The following is a 9689-nucleotide window of genomic DNA, read 5'->3' as shown; positions in this document are numbered from 1 at the left end:
AGCACAGTAAAAAAAACCTGTCTCCCATGCTTGACAACCAAGTTTCCATGCCTTCAAAGCACAGATACACTCAGTTGAGTTCCTACAGCCACATTAATGAATGTTTTTCTCTTCTCTGCCTTTCAGGGATCTAAACTACAATGAGCTGCTGGAATTCCCTGGAGCCATTAGGACACTGGGCCGACTGCAGGAGCTGTGAGATTTTCTATTTATTCCTTTTCAAAAGCATTCCCCAATGGAGAGTGACCAATAAAGTGTCGCATGTGCTCTGACTTGGGAAGAGCACTCGGTCCAAGCCCGTCTTTTATCTTCCCCAGCCCTCTCCGCCATGCACATAGAAGCAGTTTATCCCCTCAGTTTCCACCAGCTCTAATCACCTCACTGCCTACACCACTGCTGGTGGAGGGGAGTAGGAGGTCAGAACCCCATCAGGGTGGAGCAGGTTCTTCCTGCAGCTCTTCATTCTCACGTGGCATCTGATGAACTCAAGGTCCATCTGATCTCCAGCTACTTCTAATGGCCATTCCCCACCTTGGGATCACAACCATGGTGTTATCTGTGTTACTGTGAGGCCATGTCTTCTGCAGGCCCTGTGCCACCTCCTCTGTCCTGCAGAAACTGTTTGATCTCCCTTAAGACTTAGGACAAATTTACAATAGGGAATTACAAAGACCATTCTAGTGGCTAGCTCGCTCTCCTCTAACCAGTCAGCCTGGGAGCCACTAAAAATGGGAAAGCATCCCACTTAACACCCACTGAGTAGAAGCCCCAAGACGGGGTCAAGTCGAGTGGATGTGGATCCACAGTTCCTGTGGACCCTAAGCCTGTGTCACACAGGCTGGAGTGGGACAAAGCAGTTGCTTTGGTTCTTCTGGGAGGGTTGGAGTAAAAATCTGACATTACTTTTTTTTCTTTTACTGGAAGAATTTCTTGTCAAGGAGATTTCTCAGATCAGACCAGATATCATCATTACTCTGACATTCAAAATGAGAATAAGATCCCTAATCCACTTTGAGATGGCTTTTGAAATGCCCGTCACTAAATAAGAGGCAAATTTCAAACAGCCATCCAACTAATCACTCACGCAGACTCCTCTGGGATTAAACAAACTGGGCATCACCCAGAGCCCGGTCTTGGTCCTGGACACAAGATCCCGCGGCTGCCTTTGATGTACAGGAGATCAGACTGTGGCCACAGAGCTCTCTTTGGCTTTAAAAGTTTGCTCATAGCAATTTTCTCAAGCTTAACCAAAAATATCACAGCCAGATTACAAATACTTTAAAGTCACATGGGCCAATAATTCACGGTAGGCTGCACTCTGGTCAACAGCTGTGGAGCTGTAATGGACACCATCCATAAAAACTGTAATTTCTGGAGGGTATAAAATAAGGGTACTTTTTTTGCTCCTCTTTCCTGACCTGTAGAGTGTTACACCTTAAGTCCTTGGGTTCTTGGTGGGTTGAGTGGAGTAACACACGGAGCACCGAGCCATATGCAGAGTAAACACAGCAGAATGAGGGCTTTGGCCTCCCAAAGGACAGACCTTGTTTACTTGCTAGGATGATGCTACAGCTGGAACAGAGCCTACACCTCCCATTTTATGTGTTTTGAAGGCTCTCTGCCTTTAAAAGTGTTGAGGAAAGAAGGTGTCTCCAAGCCTTTCTCATCCATTAATATCAAGATATTTGTTTCTCCCAACAGTGGTTTTCATAACAACAACATCAAAGCTATTCCAGAGAACGCATTTGTTGGGAATCCCCTCCTCCAAACAATGTAAGAAAATTAAACAATGTTTCCTAAATCCTTATATCCCCCAGAAAGGAGCATTTCCTGATGTCGTTGGTTGGGATTTCTGACAGTTGTCAGCCTGACCGCAGTTTGACATTTGTGGTATATGGGCCAACGCAAGCTGAAATGAGCTCCTTCTCAGCTATGCCTCAGGTTTTTTGCCATGGGTTCTCCTTTCCCTGCAGCTGAACTTTGCTGCAGTGCAGGCTGATAACAACGAAGGAGAAATATATGGGTGGTCTGCACGGAAATCTTCCTGTGCATAACAGGATTTTCTAAGCCCTGGTTGACATCTGCCTGTGTTTATTCCTTGTGTTTAACAAAGCTGCTAGCCAGCTACAGCAGTAGCTGTATGTGTCAGGGAGCTGGGACACCAGATCATTGTGTGTCTACCCCAGACCCATGGACACAACATTCTGCAGATAAATACCCCCAGTTGTCACCTCATTGCCCCTCTGACCCAGACGCAGGTAGAGATTTTTGGGCAGTTCTTCCCCGAACCACACTGATATTGGAAATCATGGCAAGTGACAAAAGCTCTGCTTGGCCAGTCTGGGACTTAAGTTATAGAAATACCAACATCTGGAAAGCCATGGTGACACTGGGTGAAAACAGTCACTGCTCCAGTCAAAACAAACCAGCCTCATCCCCATCTTCCTTGGGCACCATCCTTGGAGGGACGTGGAGGTGGGACACATCCAGAATACTCATGTCTCCATTGGATCTGCCCATCTAAAGTCTTTCACAGTCAGGGTGGGGAAAGTGCTTTTTGTAGGAGGTGACTCAACTCCTCCGAAAGCTAGCTGTATCCTAGAGGAGTTCACTTCTCTCTGCTGACTGTGATAAGCAGGAAAGATGCTGGTGCTGTGGATATGTAAGATCAGAGGAGGTGTCATCAAGTGTTTCCCAGCAGGGTTACAGCACTATAGCAGGGTTGAAGGAGGGGTTTGCATCTTTCGAGACTGCCTGCTTCAGAGCAGCAGGAGACCTCAGTTGTGCCAGTGTTCAGGCTAGTGGGAGAGCCTGGGTTATCCAAGAAACAAGGGTTCCTCACAGCATAGCCTGCACCTCCTACTTACTCCAGCTTACTACTAGCGGCTCCAAGGCTCTTGGCCTGTAATAGCATCTTTTCTTCATGCACAGCAGAATCTGACCAGTTACTCATTTCCTTTGCAGCCATTTTTATGACAATCCCATCCAGTTTGTTGGACAGTCTGCTTTCCAGTACTTGCCAAAGCTCCACACTCTGTAAGTTCACCAAGCACATCCTCAGAGAGGTAACACATCCAAGCTCCAAGCCCTGTGAGCTGGGCACCTTAGTGGCCTTCTCCCTTCCTCTTTTCTAGAGCCCTTGTGCCAATAAAAGGCCACTCTTCTGGCCAGCCCCAAAGTCAGTGAGCCAAGGAGCAGACACTGCAGATGTTTTCTGCTGAGGAAGAATAATTTTGAGAAGACCATTTCTGAGGGAGATATTTATTCCTCCTGTCCACCTAGCTGAGAGGCACTGGGGTCTTCTAGGGCCTCCACAGCTGCATCAGCACCAGCAAAAACCACACTGCGTGGTCACACCACTACATTTGCTGCATGCTGTTCAAGCAAGCCCTGCACTGTTGTGTAGTTGCCCAAACACAAGGCCACTGAAGGCATCTGCCTTCCTCCACAAGATGGAGAAGTGGAGGAACTTGTGTCCCCTAACACCAACACTATGGCACAAATAATCTTACTGGGCAGCCATTGGTGACAGTGCTTCCCTCACATATATGGCCCTAAGCAGGCTCCAGGGCCAACACCATGTGGTGGGCACCATCTGGACAAGAACGGCTGCTCCACATTGGCTGGCCTGGACTGGCTCTTCAGCTAACCTGTTGTGGTGCAGCACTAAATAGTGAGGCAGAGGCAACCTCTAAATCTCTGTTTATAAGCCTCACCCAGCCTCTCGCTGCAGGAACACACACTCAGGCAAATAAAATAAATCCTTCAAATACACATGCATTCTTCAGTTCCAAATGCATAGACCCTGGGAGGCTTGGGTGGGATGCCCTGCTTACATTCCCCCTGGTAATTGTTTGGGGTTTTTTATTTAATTTGGGTAGAGAACATGCCAAGAATGTCAGTGGCGGGGGGAGGGTCTGAGCTTGCCAAGCCTCCGTGCACAGAAATGCCCAACTCTGGCTCACTGTATCTGCACTGCATGAGACTTCTGCTCCAGCACCCAGGGTGAGAGGGGCACCTTTGGGTCTGGGCCTCTGATCACCACATCTAGGTGTGAGGAAGCAGATTTGCCACCATGGCAGATGGGTCCGGGACCTTGGGCAGCTTCACTTGTCCTCTGTCCCACCTCACTTCACCCTCATTTCCCTGCAGGTCGCTCAATGGTGCAACAGACATCAGAGAATTCCCAGATCTTAAAGGCACCACCAGCCTAGAAGTTTTGTGAGTGGCAACTCTCTCCCTTCCACCCTGCTATTTGTGCTCTTCCTCCCTCAAGGTGGTCCAGGCTGTTTCAGCAGGGACAGCTTTCCCCGTGCTGTGCAGTTGGTTGTCTCCAGCTCTGCCTCTCCCTGGTCACCACCTCTCTGCTTCGTTTCACCCCTGTGGCTCCTGAAAGCAGCTTTCCTCTCTGTGAGTTGCTCTCTCGGTACAGTCGAGTGTGCTCCAATCTTTTTTTTATTTTTTTTTTTTTCTTCCTTCCCTTCTGGATCTGTGAAGGAATGAGCCTTTGGGTGCAGCGTTTCAGAGTGGTCTGCTGAGACCCAGTGTCTCTGCCCATCCTGGGACCAGCACTGGCAGCACAGTGTGGTGCAGGAGTCATCTGCCACCCAGCCTGGGGGCTCCTGGAACTGCTCTGGTCCCATCCTCACACCACCGGACTCAGGAGAGCAGGGGCTTGGAAGACATGCTGTCTCCAGACACCCACAGTTCTCCTCTCCAGGGCACTGGTCCACACGCTGTGCCCAAACTTGGAGCACAGCTGAGCACCCCAGCCCAGGAGCACAACCTGGCCGTCCCTTGCCTCGGGGACACGCCATCCACCCCCCCCGTACAAGGGTTTCTGAGGCAGTGATGGCTCCAAGTGGGTCACCAGTCTGGACAGTGGGGAACTGGGAGGGCAGAGCCTGCCACAGAGGGCACTGCCGCCTGCCCTCAACGTGGCCAAGGACGGCAGTGAATTCCGCCCTCAGCAGCACCCCAGGGCTTCTTACAGGCACATTCACCTTTACCAGGTCCAGCAGCAGTGCCCGTTTCCAAGTCGGTTTTTGCTTCTCTCCAGGTATTTCATTCTGCCATTGATATTGTCTCTCCTGCCACCATCTGGGACTGGTAGCTGGGCTGGTGGGTGACAGACTGTGTGCATTGGCTCTCAGTAACACAATTTCTTCTCTCTCCTCCTCTCCTCTAGGACCTTGACCCGGGCAGGCATCCATTTACTCCCCAGAGGGATGTGCCAGCAGCTGCCCAGCCTCCGAGTCCTGTGAGTAACGCATTTCTCTGTCCTGCCTGGTTCTTAGAAAAGTGCCATCAGAAATCGGGCTTTCTTCTTGTCTAGCTCAGGGAGGGGCCCAGCTATGGAAAACCATCCTGTGGTTCTTCTTCCCGTTATCCTTTCCATGCAGAAAACACTGCATTCTTAGGCATTACCCTGAGCTCTGCATGTTCTTGAACTTGCTTGCTTCATCCCAGCGTGATGTTCTGGACTCGGGGCTGCATAGCTTATTGCTCTAAGGTGCATCCACATTTGCCTCCTTGATCCGCACCAGTGGGAACTGTCTGCCCCATGCCAGGAGGGCAGAGAGGGTGGAAGGGGTGGTGGGTAAGAACAGCAGCAGCGTTTCAGAGCTCCTAGGAATCCACAGCACAAAGGCCAAGGGGAACCACGCTCACGCAACGCTCTGCCCCAGCATTGGCTCACTGCAGTTGGAGCTCCAGCAAGTGCCAGCATCTGGCGGAAGGATCCTGTTCACATCCCAGGAAGGGACAGGCCTGGCCTGATGGAGACCTGCAAGGCCACAGGGCCATGGCGCCGTACGTGGTGCAGCAGTGGCAGATCAGGGTTTTGCTCAGATTCTCTAAGCTGCTTTAGCTCTACCTGCTTGGCAAGGCACGGAACGATGCTGAGTGAGGGGATGTGCTTTCTTCTTTAACTTGGTGCCTGATGAAATCAGCATCTCAGAAAGACTCCTGCATCTTCTCAGAAATCACACCCCTCATTCCTGAGATCCCAAACTTTGTTTGCAGTCAAAGACATCCTCAGGAAAGGAGTAATGAGCCAGATTTACACAAGTTTGCAGCCTCAGGGCAAGCAGGAGGCTTGCCTCTCATCAGTCTTTATACCAGCAAGCTGAAAATGAAAACAAGTTTGTTCCAGGAAAGCAACAGGAATCAATTCTTGATCACAGAAATTGGAAACAAGAGAAAAACATAAAAATAAAAGAACACAATTTGTAACTTAGCAGATCACAGCATTTTGGCTCCAGGTGTCCCTGTAGGGAAGATCTCTCATCTTTAGACATCTGGACCAATTCAATGGACATCTTGCCACCAAAGTGTAGCCTTTGGAATGGCCCAGGCTGTAGGGTCCCAAGCTCTCTGTTTACGTTTGCAAGTTATCAGGCTGTAAACCTCTGCAGCAGAGCCTGTTCTTCATGCCTGCCCCTCCCTCTGGGAGAGTTTCATTGGGACACCCCACCTTGTGCCCTGTTCCTCTTTCCCAGTTAGTTTTACTGACATTAATTGCATTGCTTTTAGAGTTTGGAGAGAGGGTATGTGGGCCAATGTTTGTGCATGTTTACATCTCTCTTGCCTTTGAAATGTGTTGGCCTTCTGTCCCCACTTTGCCAGCCCCTTGGCAGTCCGTCAGGCTGACGTTACGACTGTGACACATCTGAGCACAGGCGTAGAGTTAATGCCGTGTTTCTGGCCTCCTGCTGCTCACACTGTGCTGCAGATTTTCTGCAGAGATCGTGCACGGCGGCTGTAAGAGCCGCCACAGGGGTGTGAGGCTCGGGGCTGCCCTGCGACGCCGGTCTGTACATGGGCACTGAGCCCAGCACACCCAGGCAGGGCAGCCTTGCCGAGCTGGAGCTTGGTGTCAAGCTGACATCGTCCTGCTGCTTTAGTCCAGAGCTTCTGCTCCTGGCATAGATTTCTTTCCTCTCAAGCAGAAATAGATAAAAATTCCCTGATCAGAGCTAAAGTCCTTTGGTGCCACCAGCACCTTCATCCTGCTGCGTCCACAGCACAGCATCAGTGAGGCTGCTCTGCTGGTAAATACTGGGCTGCATCTGGTTACCCTCGCTCTGGAGGAACCAGAAATAACTCCTGGGGCTGTGTTCTCCCTCCATCACTGCCCAGCTAAGCCGCCACCCTGTCAAGCCCAGTGGATTGACATGGATCAGGGAAAAGTGATTGATGCTATGGCTCTTTCTCCGTGCTGGGTGACCATCTCCAGAGCCAAGCACAAAACTTTTGCTTGCTTTTCCCTCCCTCATTCTCCCCATCATGGAAAACTGGTGGAGAGGGGGTTGGCCAAAAAATAAATAATTGAAATATTTTAGCAGCAGCTTATTGGCAGAAGGATGGAAACTGAGTTTAGAAAGTCGGCAGAGAGGCCACATACAAAACTTTACCCTGGGGCAAATTTCCCTTGAACAACCACAAACCCAGCCTCTGCTGCTGGGGGAAAGAGCTGATTTCGAGCACTAGTCCTTACCCAGCCCATTTCAGTTCTAATAAAAATCACCTTTAGCTGTGCCAGGGTAGGTTTTCCTCTGACTACCGAGTCACCCTACCCTGGACACTGACATGACACCAGGCCATGAAGTGGTGGGAACAGGATTTTGCTGGGAATTGCTTTCCAGTGAAAGCACTTGAAAGGATGGGGTCTGGAGGTTTTCACAGTCTGTAATGTCCTGTACCAAATCCCTGCCAGTGCCATAACCCCTTCCCTAACCCTGGGGAGAAACCAGGAATGACCGAATGGAGAGCAGGGGGTGGGCAGCTGGGTTTGCTGTGCCGGGGAGGAGGCAGGGCAGCTGGCTGGCTGCTCCGCTGGCCAAAACCTCCCCAGGCTCTGCAGGCACATCTGCAGCTTTTGTGAGCTCCCCCATCCACAACAGCGGGATGGGACCTTTGGCACCAACACCTTTCTGCTTTGCCTGCAGACAAGCAAGGCTGTGCACGGCAGAAGCTGGCAGAGGTGCATGTCACAGCTGACTTGGGGATGGGGAGGAAAATCCCACCCCAGCTGCAGAAGCAGCTCCGTCCGTCCACAGCTCGTGCTGGAGGGAGCTGGGCTGGGGCTGGATGAGTAGGCAAATGACCAAGCAATTCTTGCCTTGCACAGAGACACTCAGAGCAAGCATCAGGCGTGTGCAGAGCGGAGATTCCCCTCACCTGGGGTTACTGCTCTCTGTGCAAAATGGAAGTCAGGTCGTCCCCCTCTCCAGCAGTAGCTGCTTCCCAAGGGAGGGCTCAGGAGCGCTTGCTTTTGATGTCCTAACGTTACTGTACTGGTCCTTCCCCTGCAGAGAACTGTCACACAACCAAATCGAAGATCTGCCCAGTTTCCACCGGTGTCAGCGGCTGGAGGAGCTGTGAGTAAAGAGATGCCTTTGCTTGCGCCGTGCCCTGGGGGAAAGGGGCTGTTTCGGGGAGAGGGGCAGTTCCCACACACAAAACTCAGCCTTCACCAAGCACTGGGAAAGCTGAGCATTATAACTCACTGCTTGGCCTGAAAATGGACCAGAGCTCCACTCTTTGCCCCTGTGCAAATACCATAGAATCGTTTGGGTTGGAAAAGCCCTTTAAGCTCCCCCAGCCCAACCGCTCCCCTACCCCTGCCATCCCACCCCCAAACCCCGGCCCTCAGCCCTGACAGCCCCAAAGGGAAGGAATTGTTCCCCATGGCCAACCTCACCCTGCCCTGGCACAACTTGAGGTCGTTTCCCCTCGTCCCATCGCCCGTTCCCTGGGGGCAGAGACCAAAATACATCCCCTGTGCATAGCAGCTTAATTCACTCAGGTCTTTTCAAATGTCCCAGCCACAGCAAACAGAAGTAGGATGTGACAGCACTGAATTTTACTTCACTACTCAAGTCCCAGTATGAGCGAATCAAGAATGGGGTTTATCTATACCATAAATGTCTTCTGCTCCAAGGAGGGGTCCGATGCCATGGGCACAAAGCAGCTCTTACCCACACTGCTCAGGGCTAGCCCCTCCGTGGAGAAGATTGATGCGTTCCTTGTGTAGCATTTGAATGGGGTCTCCTCTGGGCCCTGGGAGGCACTTCTCTTGCTCTGAGGCAGAGTTATTCAGTTCAAAGCTTTTGGAGATCTGGCCCTACCCTTCAAATCTAACAGAAGTTCTTGGCCTTTTTGAGAAAAAAAATATAAAAATAATAGACTCCATGAATTTTTATAGAATTCTGCAACCTGGAAGAATAGATGTGTGGGAGCAGCATCCCCACAAAACTGCACTGGAGAGGTTGGCCTGCAGCAGCCCAGCCTGGACGGCCAGACCAGTTCATCCAGCCTTAGCAAAACCAGACATTAGGACACTGTGAGATCAGATAAAAACAGGAGTTACACAGCCCTTGCTGCCTCTGCGGGAGCTCTGACAACAGAGCTAGAGCTGAAGACATTTTACCTGAAGTACCCCCAGGAAAATGTTTGAAAAAATAGAAAAGACATCAAAACAAAGGACAAACTCTCAGGATTCCAAACTTGTACTTTCACGCATTGTGCCTAAATGTCTTTTTACGATATCTTGTAATACGCCAAAATCAGACTTAACTTTAATATAAAGGCACAGTAAACTCCTCTTTCAGGCTACTTAAGCCAGACTGACTGTGTCTTAAATTAACATTTTCTTACAAAGTGAGTATTTGATCCCTTAAGCCCGA

General features: G+C 50.6%; 1 protein-coding gene across 1 annotated transcript in view; it reads left to right on the top strand.

Annotated features, from left to right (window-relative positions):
* LGR6 (leucine rich repeat containing G protein-coupled receptor 6) overlaps window positions 1-9689 on the top strand; it is a 149221-nt gene that overhangs the window by 124171 nt on the left and 15361 nt on the right. The window contains exons 7-12 of the mRNA XM_009634098.1: window positions 127-195; window positions 1702-1773; window positions 2965-3036; window positions 4153-4221; window positions 5189-5260; window positions 8316-8381. Of these exons, the coding sequence (XP_009632393.1) occupies window positions 127-195; window positions 1702-1773; window positions 2965-3036; window positions 4153-4221; window positions 5189-5260; window positions 8316-8381 (420 nt within the window). The remainder of the gene's footprint in view (window positions 1-126; window positions 196-1701; window positions 1774-2964; window positions 3037-4152; window positions 4222-5188; window positions 5261-8315; window positions 8382-9689) is intronic.

Source organism: Egretta garzetta, unplaced genomic scaffold (genome assembly GCF_000687185.1).
Source record: "Egretta garzetta isolate BGI_Z169 unplaced genomic scaffold, ASM68718v1 scaffold202, whole genome shotgun sequence".
NCBI lineage: Eukaryota > Metazoa > Chordata > Aves > Pelecaniformes > Ardeidae > Egretta > Egretta garzetta.
This window is presented reverse-complemented; position numbering and strand designations above follow the sequence as displayed.